Source organism: Pezoporus occidentalis, unplaced genomic scaffold (genome assembly GCF_034315485.1).
Source record: "Pezoporus occidentalis ecotype Australia unplaced genomic scaffold, CSIRO_AGI_Poc_V1 ctg905, whole genome shotgun sequence".
Classification (NCBI taxonomy): Eukaryota; Metazoa; Chordata; class Aves; order Psittaciformes; family Psittacidae; genus Pezoporus; species Pezoporus occidentalis.
The window spans coordinates 4,185-20,762 of record NW_026916268.1 but is presented as its reverse complement, the minus strand read 5'-3'; the positions used below and the strand labels follow the sequence as shown (position 1 = coordinate 20,762).

The 16,578-nt window shown below is 63.1% G+C and overlaps 2 protein-coding genes across 2 annotated transcripts; both read right to left on the bottom strand.

The window, feature by feature from the left end:
* Positions 1 to 982: 982 nt before the first annotated feature.
* Positions 983 to 7,175, bottom strand: LOC134156839 (fibroblast growth factor 11-like). The gene is made up of 5 exons (XM_062605217.1): positions 6,965 to 7,175; positions 5,602 to 5,712; positions 4,595 to 4,698; positions 2,905 to 3,103; positions 983 to 1,154 (listed from the first exon to the last, which is right to left on the bottom strand). Exons 1-5 carry the CDS (start codon positions 7,164 to 7,166, stop codon positions 1,066 to 1,068), a joined length of 705 nt encoding a protein of 234 aa, XP_062461201.1. The 5' UTR covers positions 7,167 to 7,175; the 3' UTR covers positions 983 to 1,065.
* Positions 7,176 to 10,684: 3,509 nt separating this feature from the next.
* LOC134156838 (neuroligin-2-like) lies at positions 10,685 to 16,181 on the bottom strand. The gene is made up of 5 exons (XM_062605216.1): positions 16,096 to 16,181; positions 15,311 to 15,460; positions 14,123 to 14,308; positions 12,640 to 13,429; positions 10,685 to 11,641 (listed from the first exon to the last, which is right to left on the bottom strand). The coding sequence occupies exons 2-5, from the start codon at positions 15,429 to 15,431 to the stop codon at positions 10,714 to 10,716; spliced, it is 2,025 nt and encodes a 674-aa protein (XP_062461200.1). The 5' UTR covers positions 15,432 to 15,460; positions 16,096 to 16,181; the 3' UTR covers positions 10,685 to 10,713.
* Positions 16,182 to 16,578: the final 397 nt, after the last annotated feature.

Sequence of the window (16,578 nt, the reverse complement as noted above, 5' to 3'; positions counted from 1 at the left end):
TAAGTGCCCCATTGAGCCCCTTAAGTGCCCCATTGAGCCCCATAACTGCCCCATTGAGCCCCATAAGTGCCCCATTGAGCCCCATAACTGCCCCATTGAGCCCCATAACTGCCCCATTGAGCCCCATAACCGCCCCATTGAGCCCCATAACTGCCCCATTGTGACCCATAACTGCCCCATTGAGCCCCATAACCGCCCCATTGAGCCCCATAACTGCCCCATTGTGACCCATAACTGCCCCATTGAGACCCATAACGGCCCCATTGAGCCCCATAACTGCCCCATTGTGACCCATAACCGCCCCATTGAGCCCCATAACTGCCCCATTGTGACCCATAACTGCCCCATTGAGCCCCATAACCGCCCCATTGAGCCCCATAACTGCCCCATTGTGACCCATAACTGCCCCATTGAGCCCCATAACCGCCCCATTGAGCCCCATAACTGCCCCATTGAGCCCCATAACTGCCCCATTGAGCCCCATAACCGCCCTCCCATTCGGTACAAACTGGTTTATTGAGGGGGGGGTTGGGGGGAAGGGCCCGGCCGGCGGGGGGGGAGGGGGGGGGGGGGCGTGGCCGCAGCCTCGCGAGGGGGCGTGGCCGGAAGGAGCTGACCAATCATGCGGGGGGGGGGGGGGGGGGGGCGGGGCCCCGCGCGGGGGGGGGGGGGGCGGGGCTTTTATTGCTCTCGGTGCGCGAGGGGGGGAGGGGCCTGCACAGTGTCGGGGTCATAGAAAAGGTCACGGGGGCGGGGCCAAGGGGGAGGGGGCGGGGCTTGTGGGGGGGGCTCGGGTCCCCACGTGCCCTATGGGGGGGGGGGGGATCAGTGCAGAGAGGTCATAGATGGGGTCAGAGGTCACATGATGGGGGGGGGGGGGGGTCAGAGGTCACAGTGGGGGTCAGAGGTCACCGATGGGCTCAGAGGTCACAGTTTGGGGTCGGAGGGCACAGATGTGAGCCAGAGGTCATGTGATGGGGGTCAAAAGGTCAGGGTGGGTGGGTAGAGGTCACAGTTCGGGGGTCAGAGGTCACGTGATGGAGGTCGGAGGTCACGTGATGGAGGTCAGAGGTCACAGGTCGGCTTGGAGGCTTCGGGGGGGGGCCCGGGGGGCTCCTCCACCTCGTGCAGGGAGGGCTCCCGGTACAGAGCCACTGCGGGGGGGGGGGTGAGGCCCTGCCCCATAGCCCTGCCCCATAGCCCTGCCCCATAGCCCTGCCCCACAGCCCTGCCCCATAGCCCTGCCCCATAGCCCTGCCCCATAGCCCAGCCCCACAGCCCTGCCCCATAGCCCAGCCCCATAGCCCAGCCCCATACCCCATAACCCCCACAGCCCTGCCCCATAGCCCTGCCCCACAGCCCTGCCCCATAGCCCTGCCCCATAGCCCTGCCCCATAGCCCAGCCCCATACCCCATAACCCCCACAGCCCTGCCCCATAGCCCCGCCCCACAGCCCTGCCCCATAGCCCTGCCCCATAGCCCTGCCCCACAGCCCTGCCCCATAGCCCAGCCCCATAGCCCTGCCCCACAGCCCTGCCCCATAGCCCAGCCCCATAGCTGAGTCCCAAAACTCTGCCCCATAGCCCAGCCCCATAACCCTTGACCCCCATACCCCATTCCCCCATACCCCAGCCCCATACCCCATTACCCCCCACAGCCCAGCCCCATACCCCAGCCCCATACCCCATTCCCATACCCCATTCCCCCCCATAGCCCAGCCCCATACCCCATTCCCCCCATACCCCAGCCCCATACCCCATTCCCCCCCATAGCCCAGCCCCATACCCCATTCCCCCCATACCCCAGCCCCATACCCCATTCCCCCCATAGCCCAGCCCCATACCCCATTCCCCCCATAGCCCAGCCCCATACCCCATTACCCCCCATACCCCAGCCCCATACCCCATTCCCCCCATAGCCCAGCCCCATACCCCATTCCCCCCATAGCCCATTCCCCCCTACCCCAGCCCCACAGCCCAGCCCCACAGCCCAGCCCCATAGCCCAGCCCCATACCCCATTCCCCCATAGCCCAGCCCCATACCCCATTACCCCCATAGCCCAGCCCCACAGCCCAGCCCCACAGCCCAGCCCCATAGCCCAGCCCCATACCCCATTCCCCCACAGCCCAGCCCCATACCCCATTCCCCCCTAGCCCAGCCCCACAGCCCAGCCCCACAGCCCAGCCCCACAGCCCAGCCCCATACCCCATTCCCCCATACCCCATTCCCCCCTAGCCCTGCCCCACAGCCCAGCCCCACAGCCCAGCCCCATAGCCCAGCCCCATAGCCCAGCCCCACAGCCCTGCCCCATAGCCCAGCCCCATACCCCATTCCCCCCACAGCCCAGCCCCATACCCCATTCCCCCCTAGCCCAGCCCCATACCCCATTCCCCCACAGCCCAGCCCCATACCCCATTCCCCCCTAGCCCAGCCCCACAGCCCAGCCCCACAGCCCAGCCCCACAGCCCAGCCCCTTACCCCATTCCCCCCTAGACCAGCCCCATAGCCCAGCCCCATAGCCCAGCCCCACAGCCCAGCCCCATAGCCCAGCCCCATACCCCATTCCCCCCACAGCCCAGCCCCATACCCCATTCCCCCCACAGCCCAGCCCCACAGCCCAGCCCCACAGCCCAGCCCCACAGCCCAGCCCCATAGCCCAGCCCCATACCCCATTCCCCCCACAGCCCAGCCCCATACCCCATTCCCCCCATAGCCCAGCCCCATACCCCATTCCCCCCACAGCCCAGCCCCATAGCCCATTCCCCCACAGCCCAGCCCCATACCCCAGCCCCATACCCCCTATTCCCCCATACCCCATTCCCCCATAGCCCAGCCCCATAGCCCAGCCCCACAGCCCAGCCCCACAGCCCAGCCCCACAGCCCAGCCCCATTCCCCCCGCTCACCCTCCAGCAGCTGGGGCAGGAAGTGCGCGGCGGCCTTGTCCTTGCGCACGCGGGGCCCCGCCATGGGGCGGCCGTGCCGGTCCAGCCCCAGGTACCAGGCGCGCCCCGAGCGGCGCTGCCGGTATAGGGCCGAGGCGTAGAGCACGTGGTAGCTCTCGAACACCCCCTCCTTGAAGCGGCACTCGGCCGTGAAGTGAACCTGGGGGGGGGCAGGGACCCACACTTGGGGGGCGGACCCATAGCGACCCCATAGAGACACCATGGGGACTCATAGGGACACATAGGGACACATAGGGACCCATAGCGACCCCATAGAGACACCATGGGGACTCATAGGGACACATAGGGACACATAGGGACCCATAGCGACCCCATAGAGACACCATGGGGATTCATAGGGACACATAGGGACACATAGGGACCCATAGCGACCCCATAGAGACACCATGGGGACTCATAGGGACACATAGGGACCCCATAGGGACACATAGGGACCCATAGAGACACCATGGGGACTCATAGGGACACATAGGGACCACATAGAGACACCATGGGGACTCATAGGGACACATAGGGACCACATAGGGACACATAGGGACCCATAGAGACACCATGGGGACTCATAGGGACACATAGGGACCACATAGAGACACCATGGGGAGTCATAGGGACACATAGGGACCATATAGGGACACATAGGGACCCATAGAGACACCATGGGGAGTCATAGGGACCCCATAGGGACACATAGGGACCACATAGGGACACATAGCAACCCTATAGAGACACCATGGGGACTCATAGGGAGACATAGGGACCACATAGGGACACATAGCAACCCCATAGAGACCCCAGAGGGACCCAAAGGGATCCCATAGGGACACATAGAGACCCCATAGGGACCCCATAGGGACCCCATAGAGACACATAGGAACCCATAGGCACACATAGGGACACATAGAGACCCCACAGAGACCCATAGAGACCCCATAGAGACCACATAGAGACCCAGGGACCACATAGAGACCCATAGAGACCCAGGGACCACATAGAGACCCATAGAGACCCCACAGGGACCTATAGGGAGAACCCATAAGGACCTATAGAGACCCATAGGGACCCATAGAGAAACATAGGGACACACAGAGACCACAGAGGGACCCCATAGAGGCCCAGAGCGACCCATAGGGACCCATAGGGACACATAGAGACCCATTGGGACCCATAGAGAACCATAGGGACCCATAGGGACCCATAGAGACCCATTGGGACCCAGAGGGAACCATTGGAGTGGGGGTAATGGGGATGCGCTGCTGGACCACTCAGTGATGTTGGATGGTGGATGTGGGTCCCAAAGGGGGGGATATGGGTCTGAAAGGGGGAGTTATGGGTCCCAAAGGGGGAGTTATGGGTCCCAAAGGAGGGGTTATGGGTCTGAAGGGGGCAGTTATGGGTCCCAAAGGAGGGGTTATGGGTCTGAAGGGGGCAGTTATGGGTCCCAGAGGAGGGGTTATGGGTCTGAAGGGGGCAGTTATGGGTCCCAGAGGAGGGGTTATGGGTCCCAAAGGAGGGGTTATGGGTCTGAAGGGGGCAGTTATGGGTCCCAAAGGGGGGGATATGGGTCTGAAGGGGGCAGTTATGGGTCCTAACGGGCTCCGTGGGTCGCTGTGGGTCGCTGTGGGTCACTCACGGAGCTGTAGACGAGCCCGGCCCCGTTCATGGCCACGTAGCGCCCGGCGCGCGCGCCCTGGATGGCGACGACGCGGAGCCCCACGGGGATGAGGTTGAACAGCGCTGGGGGGGGGGAGATGTGGGGCTGACCCACAAGTGACCCCCGAATGACCCCTATGCTCCCCAATACCCCCCCAGTGCCCCCAATACCCCCCCAGTGCCCCCCATTGACCCCAATGCCTCCCAGTGCCCTCCCTTCCCCACCCCTCAAGCCCCGCCCCTTCCATAGGCCACGCCCCCTTATTAAGACCCCCCCCAAGCCCCGCCCCTTCCCTGATGCCGACCACGCCCTCTCCCACAGGCCCGCCCCCCTCATTAAGCCCCGCCCCTTCCTCCACGCAGACCACGCCCCCTCCTCAAACCCCGCCCACGTTTTCCATAGACCACGCCTCCCACAGCCCTGCCCCTCCCCAGACCACTCCCCCCCCTCCGTAAGCCCCGCCCACGTTCCCTATAGGCCACGCCCCCTTCCCTGATTCCTCCCATGCCCATCCCTTTACCAGGCCCCGCCTCCTCTTTAAGCCCCGCCCACGTTCCATATTGCCCCCCCGCCCCTCATTAAGCCCCGCCCCTTCCTTCCCACAGACCACTCCCCCTCCGTAAGCCCCGCCCACCTTCCCTATAGGCCACGCCCCCTCCCCTGATTCCTCCCATGCCCAGCCCTCTACCGGGCCCCGCCTCCTCTTTAAGCCCCGCCCCTTCCTTCCCACAGACCACTCCCCCTCCTTAAGCCCCGCCCACGCTCCCTATAGGCCACGCCTCCCCCATTAAGCCCCGCCCCCTTTTCCCACGCAGACCACTCCCCCTCCTTAAGCCCCGCCCACGTTCCCTGTAGGCCACGCCTCCCCTTCCCACCCCCATTAAGCCCCGCCCGCTTTTCCCACGCAGACCACGCCCCCTCCTCAAACCCCGCCCCACGTTCCCTATAGACCACGCCCCCCCTCGCCAAGCCCCGCCCCCGCTCACTGCCTGGCCCCGCCTCCTCGCGCGTGCCCTCCAGCCTCCCGTCGGGCGCCATCTGCAGGAGGTGGCCGTGCCCCGAGCGCAGCCGCGCCACAGCGCCCCTCAGCGGCGGCTCTGACCCACAGCGACCCACACGTGGGGACCCACACACGGGGACCCACATCCCATAGGGACCCACACCCACAGCGCCCCTCAGCGGCGGCTCTGACCCACAGCGACCCACACGTGGGGACCCACACACAGGGACCCACACATGGGGACCCACATCCCATAGGGACCCACACACAGGGACCCACACCCCACAGCGACCCACACATGGGGACCCACACACAGGGACCCACACACAGGGACCCACATCCCATAGGGACCCACATCCCATAGGGACCCACACACAGGGACCCCCATCCCATAGGGACCTCCCATAGGGACCCACATCCCATAGGGACCCACACACAGGGACCCCCATAGGGACCCCATAGAGACCCCCCCATAGGGACCCCATAGAGACCCCCCCATAGGGACCCACACCCCATAGAGAACCCATAGGGAACCACACCCCATAGGGACCCCCCCATAGGAACCCTCACCCCATAGGGACCCCCCATAGAGACCCACACACAGGGACCCCCGCACCCCATAGGGACTCCCCCATAGGGACCCACATAGGGAACCCCCCAAGGAACCCCACAGGGACCCCCATAGGGACTCACACAGGGACCCCTCCCAAGGACCCCCATAGGGACCCCCCCACAGGGACCCCCATAGGGACTCACACAGGGACCCCTCCCAAGGACCCCCATAGGGACCCCCCCACAGGGACCCCCATAGGGACTCACACAGGGACCCCTCCCAAGGACCCCCATAGGGACCCCCCATAGGGACCACCATAGGAGCCCCACAAGGCCCCCCCCATCCCACATCCGCCCCATAGGACCCATCCGCACCCGTTCCCCCCCTATAGGACCCCCCATGGGATCTTCGCCCCCATTATAGCCCCATAGGACCCCACAGGAGCCTCCCCCCCCATCACCCCTATTGGACCCCCTCCCATCACCTCTCCCACCCCATAGGACCCCTCTGCACCCCTTTTCCCCTCTATAGGAGCCTCCCCATCACCCCCATATGGGATCTTGTCCCCCCCCCCTCCATGACCCCCCATAGGACCCCCATCCCATCACCCCTATGGGTCCCCCCCTCCATGACCCCCCATAGGACCCCCATCCCATGACCCCTATGGGACCCCCCATCCCATGACCCCTCCTCACCCCCCCATGACACTTCCCCCCCATCCCCCCCTCTATCGTAACTCCCTCCCCCATTGCCCCTCCCCCCATTGCCCCGCCCCTCCCCCCCCCCCCCCCCTCACCTGGGGTCCCCCCCCGGGCCCCCCCCCTGCGGCCGCAGCCCCGCACTTTGGCCACGAGCCCCCGGAGCTGCTGTTGGCAGAGGGAGGGGGGGCGGGGCGGGGGGCGGGGCATGGAGGGGGGGAGGGGCGCCCCCTCCGGACCCCCCCCCCCGCCCCCCCCGCGCCGCTGCTGCCGGATCAAGGAGCTGGCCAAGGCCGCCATGGCGGGGGGGGGAGGCGCAAAGGGAGGGGGTCAAGGGGGGGTCAAAGTGGGGGGAGGGGTTGGGGGGGGGGGTGTCAATGGGCTCGTGGGGGGAGGGGGGGTGGGGTGGGAATGGAGGGGGAGGGGTTCCCCGCGCGCCCCGCACGAGGGTGGAGGTGGGGGAGGGGGGGATGTGAATGAAGGGGGGGCAGGGTCGCTCCGTGCCCCTCCCCCCCCCGGGGGCCGCAGCAGTGGGGGGGGGGCCGCGCGCGCGAGGAAGAGGAGGAGGAGGAGGAGGAAGGGGGGGAGGGGTCGCGCGGCCGCCGGGTCTCGAGGCGTGAGGGGGGGGAAAGGGGGGAGGGGCCCGATGGGGGAGGAAAGGGAGGAGGTTGGCCCCTCCCCCACCCCGTCCGCGGCTGCGCGAGACGCCCGGCATGGACCAATGAGAGAGCAGAGCATCCCAGTGTGGACCAATGAGAGAGCAGAGCATCCCAGTGTGGACCAATGAGAGACCAGCACATCCCAGGCTGGACCGATGAGAGACCAGAGCATCCCAATGTGGACCAATGAGAGACCAGAGCATCCCAGTGTGGACCAATGGGAGACCAGAGCATCCCAATGTGGACCAATGAGAGAGCAGAGCATCCCAGTGTGGACCAATGAGAGAGCAGAGCATCCCAGTGTGGACCAGTGAGAGAGCAGAGCATCCCAGTGTGGACCAATGAGAGAGCAGAGCATCCCAGTGTGGACCAATGAGAGAGCAGAGCATCCCAGTGTGGACCGATGAGAGAGCAGAGCATCCCAGTGTGGACCAATGAGAGAGCAGAGCATCCCAGTGTGGACCAATGAGAGACCAGAGCATCCCAGTGTGCACCAATGAGAGAGCAGAGCATCCCAGTGTGGACCAATGAGAGACCAGCACTTCCCAGGCTGGACCAATGAGAGACCAGAGCATCCCAGTGTGGACCAATGAGAGACCAGAGCATCCCAGGCTGGACCAATGAGAGAATAGAGCATCCCAGTGTGGGACCAGTGCATCCCAGTTCAGTCCCCGTTTGCTTCCAGTGCAGCCCCGGTGCATTCCCAGTTTGCTTCCAGTGTGCTCCCAGCTCAGGCCCGGTGCAATCCCAGTTTGGTCCCAGTACGGTCCCAGTTTGCTCCCAGTAGTCACCCACAGTGATCCCAGTTTGCTCTCAGAGTGATCCCAGTCCAATCCCAGTTCAGCCCCAGTCCAATCCCAATTCAAATCCCAATTCATTCCCAATTCAATCACAGCTCAGTCTCAGTCTGTTCCCAATTTGATCCCAGTCCAATCCCAATTCAATCCCAGCTCATTCCCAATTCAATCCCAGTTCAGCCCCAGTCCGACCCCAATTCATTCCCAGTTTAATCCCAATTCATTCCCAGTCCAATCCCAGTCCAAACACTATTCATTCCCAGTCCAATCCCAGTTCAATCCCAGTTCAGCCCCAGGCCGACCCCAATTCGTTCTCAGTCCAATCCCAATTCATTCCCAATTCATTCCCAATTCATTCCCAGTTCAGCCCCAGTCCAACCCCAATTCATTCCCAGTTAAATCCCAATTCATTCCCAGTCCAATCCCAGTTCATTCCCTGTCCAATCCCAATTCATTCCCAGTTCAATCCCAGTTCATTCCCAGTTCAGCCCCAGTCCAACCCCAATTCATTCCCAGTTAAATCCCAATTCATTCCCAGTCCAATCCCAGTTCATTCCCAGTCCAATCCCAATTCAATCCCAGTTCAGTCCCAATTCATTCCCAGTTCAGCCCCAGTCCGACCCCAATTCATTCCCAGTCCAATCCCAATTCATTCCCAATTCAATCCCAGTTCAGCCCCAGGCCGAACCCAATTCGTTCCCAGTCCAATCCCAGTTCATTCCCACTCCGATCCCAATTCATTCCCAGTCCAATCCCAATTCAAATCCCAGTCCGATCCCAGTCCATTCCCACTCCGATCCCCGCCTCGGCCGCCAGGGGGCGCCGCAGTGCTGCGCCTCCTCCAATGGGAGCGCCGCGGTACCCAGCGCCGGGGGCGGAGCCCTCCCTGTTCCCATGGCAACCCGCGCCTCCCGCCGGAACAAACGCTTCCTCCTTTTGGGCGGTTTTTGGGGTTTGTTTTTTTTTTTTGGAACTCTTTTTTATATTTTTTTTTTCTTAAAAACACCCCCGGGGCCGCCCCTCCCCCCTCCCCCCCGCGAGGCCCCGCCCATCCCGAGGCCCCGCCCCCTCCCCCCCTCCCCCACGCGGCCCCCCGGGAATAAAAATAGATGCTCTTGGAGGGGGGGAGAAAAGGGAAAAGGGGGGGGGGAGGGGCTGCGTCGCCATGGGAACCGGTGACGTCACCGTAGCAAGGGGGGGGGGTGGGATGGGGTTGCCATGGCAACAGGCTAAGGATGGGGGGGGGGGAGATGTCCGGGGGGGGGGAGGGGGTTGGTTGTCCTGGCAACAGATTCAGGCCGAGGTCAAAGGTGAGGTCGCCATGGCAACGGGGATGGTGGTACCCACAGGCTCCCGGTCGCCGCGGTAACTGGTGATGGATGGGGGGGAGCCTCCCCCCCCCCATAGCAACCGGCTGATGAGGTCATCGCGTTGCCATGGCCACCGTCCCGTTGGTACCCCTGCCCCCCTTCCCATGGTTGCCATGGCAACCGGCCTATTTTGGGGGTGGGGGGGGTGGGGAAGTGATGCTCGAGGTCGCCCGGCCGCCATCTCACGCTCCCCATCCGCCATCTTGGGTGGCACCGGCGGCCATCTTGGCACGGGGGGGGGGGGGGGGGGGGCGGGGGGGGGGGGGATGGGGTGGGGGGGCCCCGTGACCCCCCCGGACCCCAAAACCGCTGCGTTTGGCACAAGTTTCTTTGTACAGAAAGCGCAAAAGAAAGAAAAGGGGGGGGGGAAGGGACACAAAGGGGGGGGGGGAAGAGCCAAGAGCCCCCTCCCCCATGGGTTAAAGGTCACAGTGGGGGGAGGGGACTCAGGGTGAGGGGGGGGTGTGGCATCGCCCCTCCCCCCCCCTTTGGGAGTCATTTTTTCCTTGTTTTCCCGGGTTTGAGGCATTTCGGGATCATGCAACAAGGGGGGAGGGGGGCACCCCAAAACCCCCCTATGGGGCTCCTCCTCCTTGCTTGTTCCATCCCCCCCCAACGATATGGGGGGACCCCCAAGCCTTGATATGTATGGGGGGGGGCACCCCAGTCGCTTGTCGTGCCCCCCCCCCCCAAGTATCTTTAGGGGACCCCTATTGTGGGGGGCTATTGTGTGTCCCCCCCCTTTAAGTCTTTAGGGGTCGCAGTGTCTGGATATGGGGGGTCGGGGGGGAGCCCCATCCCTCCTGTCCATATGGGGGGGTCCCCATCCCCATTATCCATATGGGGGCTACAGGGGGTTCCCCATCCCCATTGTCCATATGGGTGCTATGGGGGGGTCCCCATCCTCACTGTCCATATAGGGGGGGTTCCCCATCCCCATAGGGCTGGGCTATGGATGGCTGGGGGGGAGGGGTGGGGTTGGTTTTGGGGGGCGGCGGGGGTGGGGGATGTCAGAGCCCCACTATACGCGGGTGGTGGAGTGGGGATGGGGCAGGGCACTGTTATGGCCGGGGGGGAAGGGGGGTGCGAAGGGGTGCAGGTTGGGGAGCCCCCCCGGCACCATGGTGATGGTGTTGGGGGTGACGAGGGGCACGTCCTCGGGGGCTCTCCTCAGCGCCAAGGTATAGTCCGGGGGTCCCGGGGGGGGCTCCCCGCCCCCCATGCCAAGGAGCGGCCCCCCCCCCCTTTCGGGATGCTTCATCTGCAGCGACACCAACTCCTCCTCCATCCCCCCCCCGCCGCCGCCCCCGCCGTGCCCCAGGAGGTCATTGGGGGGGGGAGGGCCCCCCCCGACACCCCCGCCCCCCCTCATGGTGGTGGTGGTGGTTGTGGGGGGGGGGCTTAAACGCCGGGGGCACCCCCCGGGCCTTGCTTCCAACGGGGGCCTCTTGTCCCGCTTGTAATAGAGGGCGGCGAAGGCCAGGATGTTGAGGAAGAGGAGGGAGGCTCCGACGGCCACGGTGACGCTGAGCTCCGTGGAGTAATCCCGGGAATCCCCCGGGAACGGGGCGAAGCGGCGCCGGCCCCCCCCTGCCCCACCGTTGCTTTCTTCCTCCTCACCTCCCTCCTCGTCCTCCTCGTCGCCGTGGGGCGGCAGCGACGGGAGCGGCGGGCGCCGCGTGGCCGCGGGTGGGGGCCGCCGCGGCGGCGGGGGCAGGCGGGTGGTGGTGGAGGCGTGGGGCAGCTGGTGCAGGTTGTGCAGGTGGGGCACGAGCTCGAGCCAGAAGGCCACCTTGTTGGCGCGGTAGTGGTCGCGCACGCGGGGCTTGAGGCCGATGTGCAGGTAGCGCTTGTCCTTGCCGTCGAAGCGCGTCCACACGACCTCCTCGAAGCGGTTGGGTTTGGTGTGGATGAACTTGGTGTCCTGCGGGACCGGCTGGTTCGGGTCCCTGCACATGGAGTTGGGGGGGCAGGGAGATGGGGTTTGGGGGGGTTAGCGGGTATCAGGTATCGTCTGTCATCCAGCCGTCATCTGTTATCCATCATCCGTCCATCATCCGTCATCCATCCATCACCAGTTATCCATCATCCATCGTACATCACTCATCATCTATCATCCATCATCCATCCATCACCAGTTATCCATCATCCATCGTACATCACTCATCATCTATCATCCATCATCTGTCATCCATCATTCATCCATCATCCATCATCCATCCATCATCTGCCATCCATCATCCATCATCCATCCATCACCAGTTATCTATCATCCATCGTACATCACTCATCATCTATCATCCATCATCTGTCATCCATCATCCATCATCTATCCATCATCCATCCCCCATCCATCATCCATCCATCACCAGTTATCCATCTTCCATCGTCCATCATCTATAATCCATCCATCATCCATTATCTATCATCCGTTATCCATCATCCATCCATCACCAGATATCCATCATCCATCATACATCACTCATCATCTATCATCCATCATCCATCATTCATCCATCATCCATCATCCATCCATCCTCCATCCATCCATCATCCATCCATCCACCCATCATCCATCACCTACGATCCACCCATCATCCATCCATCCATCATCCACCCATCATCTATGACCCACCCATCATCCATCATCCATCCATCCACCCATCATCCATCACCTACGATCCACCCATCATCTATGATCCACCCATCATCCATCATCCATCCATCCACCCATCATCCATCACCTACGATCCACCCATCATCCATCCATCCATCCACCCAACCACCCACCCATCATCCATCCTCCATCCATCCATCATCCATCCATCCACCCATCATCCATCACCTACGATCCACCCATCATCCATCCACCCACCCAACCACCCATCCATCATGACCACGGGGAAGCCCCCCCCCATCCCCATCCCCCTGGGGGTGCCCCACGCACCCTGTCTTGGCGAAGTTGGTCCAGTAGGTCATGACGACGGCGCTGAGCATCACGTCGTTCTTGGAGAAGTTGCAGGGGAAGAGGTCGGTGGCGCCCACCATGGGCACCCCGAACACGTAGGGGATCTCGTCGCCGTGCGCCGCGTCGGCCCACTCGGGCCGGGCGTCCGTCTGGCAGTGGTGGTAGAAGGTGTAGAAGTAGACGGGCGACTGGTACTCGGCGTGGAGCTTGGCCGTGGCCACCGCCGGCGCCACCCATTGGTGGTCGGTGAAGAGCGCCAGCAGCGTCTTGCGGCGCATCTCGCCGTTGTCGCGGTCGGCCCAGTCCGTGTACATGAACTTGATGGTCTCCCGCAGGACGTCCTTGCCCTCGGGGTACCCGTAGAGGTTGTCCACGAAGTTGGAGACGGTGAAGTCGAAGTAGGAGGCCGAGATCCCGTCCTCGCTCTCCAAGGAGTCCTCCACGAACTTGAGGCCCTCGCCCTGGTTGACGCCGATGAGGATGTCGTAGTTGAGGAACTCGCCTTGCTGCATGAGGATCTCGGGGTCGTCCGGCACCACGTCGCCATCCACCACCGGCCCGAAGGCCACGTGGTAGCGCGCCGGCTGCACGTCCTGGTCCACCAGGGCGCGGAAGGGCTGGCGCCGCAGGCACTCGACGGCGGCGCCGGTGTCGGCGCGCTCGCAGCCCACCTTGGCCGCCAGCAGCCGCGTGTACTTGAGCGGTTGGTAGTTGACCGACCAGCTGGCGATGGCCGTGCCGCTCTGCGCGATGGCCTTCTGGAAGAGACCTGCGGGCAGCGGTGGGGAGAGGGGTTATGGAGGTCTATGGGATATGGGCATGGAGACCGATCATGGTCTATGGGATATGGGCATGGAGACCCATGGTGGTCTATGGGATATGGGCGTGGAGACCCATTGTGGTCTATGGGATATGGCCGTGGAGACCCATTGTGGTCTATGGGATATGGGATGGAGACCCATCATGGTCTATGGGATGTGGGCGTGGAGACCCATTGTGGTCTATGGGATATGGGCATGGAGACCCATGGTGGTCTATGGGATATGGGCATGGAGACCCATTGTGGTCTATGGGATATGGGCATGGAGACCCATGGTGGTCTATGGGATATGGGCATGGAGACCCATTGTGGTCTATGGGATACGGGCATGGAGACCCATCATGGTCTATGGGATATGGGCATGGAGACCCATTGTGGTCTATGGGATATGGGCATGGAGACCCATTGTGGTCTATGGAATATGGGCAGTGAGACCCATTGTGGTCTGTGGGACACGGGACGGAGACCCATCGTGGTCCATGGATGTGGGATGAAGGACCATCATGGTCTATGGGGCACAGGCACAGGGGATGGAGCCCCACCAGGGCTGCTGGGGACAGGGGAAGAGGGCCCCATGGCTGGCCTGTGCCAGGAGGGCTCACTTGGGGGGCAGGTGGGGGGGGGAGGAAGCGGCTCCGGTACCTTCCGAGTGGTGGGAGAGGATGAGGAGGCTGACGCAGGCGGCGCCGGCGCCGGAGCCGAAGATGGTGATGCGCTGTGGGTCGCCCCCAAAGTGCCCCACGTTCTCGTTGAGCCACCGCAGCGCCTGGATCTGGTCCAGGAGCCCGTAGTTGCCTTTGGCCGCCTGGTCCCCGGTGCTCAGGAAGCCTGGGGGCACAACGGGGACAATGGGGGGCAATGGGGGCAAGGGGGACACCTCCTGCCCCATGGACCACGTTCAGCAGTGCTGGCCCCATGGGCCCAAAGCCAGCCCATCAACATAAGGAGGGTCCCCATGGTGCCCCATTGACCCAAAGAGGTTCCCCATCATGGTAACCCCATGGTGCCCCATTGACCTTCCCATTGTGCCCTATTGACCCAATGATGTTCCTCATGGCCCCCATTGACCCAATGATATCCCCTATGGCCCCATTGACCCAATGATATCCCCCACGGCCCCCATTGACCCATTGACCTCCCCATTGACCCGTTGACCTCCCCATGGCCACCATTGACCCATTGACCTTCCCATGGCCCCCATTGGCTCCCTGAGGTCCCCATGGCCCCCATTGACCCGTTGACCTCCCCATGGCTCCCACTGACCCAATGAGGTCCCTATGGCCCCCGTTGACCCACAGAGCTCCCCATTGCCCCCACTGACCCATTGATCTCCCCATGGCCACCAGTGACCCATTGACCTCCCCACAGCACCCATTGACCCATTGACCTCCCCATGGCCACCATTGACCCACTGACCTCCCCATTGCCCCCACTGACCCATTGACCTCCCCACAGCACCCATTGACCCATTGACCTCCCCATGGCCACCATTGACCCACTGACCTCCCCATTGCCCCCACTGACCCATTGACCTCCCCACAGCACCCATTGACCCATTGACCTCCCCATGGCCACCATTGACCCACTGACCTCCCCATTGCCCCCACTGACCCATTGACCTCCACACAGCACCCATTGACCCATTGACCTCCCCATGGCCACCATTGACCCACTGACCTCCCCATTGCCCCCACTGACCCAACGATGTCCCCGTGGCCCCCATTGAGATATTGACCTCCCCATGGCTCCCATTGACCCAATGAGGTCCCCATGGCCCCCGTTGACGCACCGAGCTCCCCACTGCCCCTAGGACGCCCCCCATTGCCGTACCGAGCACGCCGAGCCGGTAGTTCATGGTGACGACGATGACGTTGCCGTAGGCGGCCAGGACGCTGCCGTCGAACATGTTCCCGGTGCCCTCCATGTAGGAGCCCCCATGCAGGAAGAGCATCACCGGCTTCTTCCCACTGTCCCGGATGTCTGGGGGGGGGTTGGAAGGGGGGAAGGGGGTCAAGGCCACCCCCACCATGGGGACACCATTGGGGACCCCAACCCCACCCCCTTCAATGTCACTTTGGGGACCCCCAAGCCCTTTAATGGGGGGGGGTGGGGGGCAGGGATCACAAAGTGAAGTTTGGGGGGGGGGGTGTTACCGGGGTGCCCCCCGCCCCTCCCCCGGGGCTGTTTCCATGGCAACGAGCGCCCCACGATGGGGTTGAATGAGGGGAAAGGGGGGGAGACAAGGGGGGGAGCCCCATTGATGGGGATGGGACAAGGGGGGGGACCCCGGTGGGGGAGGGGGATGGGGGGGGGGGTGACAGGGGGGGAGGCTCCAAAACGACCAAAAAACCACCCAAAAATCACCACAAAAAAACCAAAAACGCCCCCAACCCCGCCCCCGCCACGGCCAAAAGAGGCGAAAAGAACCCAAAAAAGCAGCGGAAAAGAACCAAAAACCAAAAACAAAAAAAACCAAAAACCACCACCATCCCCCCCCCAGAAAAAAAAAAAAAAAAAAAGGCGGGAAGAAAGAAAAAGGAGGGGGAGGGGCTCAAAAAAAGCAAGGAAAGACCCCAAAAACGCCGGAAAACGGGAAAACCATGCAGCAAAACTACCTGCGTCCGGGGGGGGGCCGGCGGCCGCGCCGTCCTCGCGCTTTTTGGCGAGCAAACCTGGACCAAGGGAAGAGAAGGAGGAAAAATTGGGGGGGGGGGGGAGGGGGAGGGGCGACGGGGTGGGGGAGGGGCCGGTTGAAAGAAAGAAAAAAAAAACACCACAAAAAAACCACCAAAAAACCCTCAAAAAAAGAAGGAAAAGGTGCGAAAAAAGTGGGAAAAGCCCCAAGAAACCCCCCCCAAAACGGCCCCGTTTTCCTGGCCCAAAAGGGGGGGGGAGGGGCGGGAGGAAGAAGAAAGAAATGGGCGGAGCCCGGGGGGGGAGGGGCAAGAAGGGGGGAGGGGCCCAAAAAATGGGGCCTTTGGGGGGTGGGGGGGGACGGGGGAGATGGGGGATGGGCGTTGGGATGGGTGTTGGGATAGATGGAAACCATTGGGATGAGTGTTGGGATGGATGGGATGGGCATCGGGATGGATGAGAAG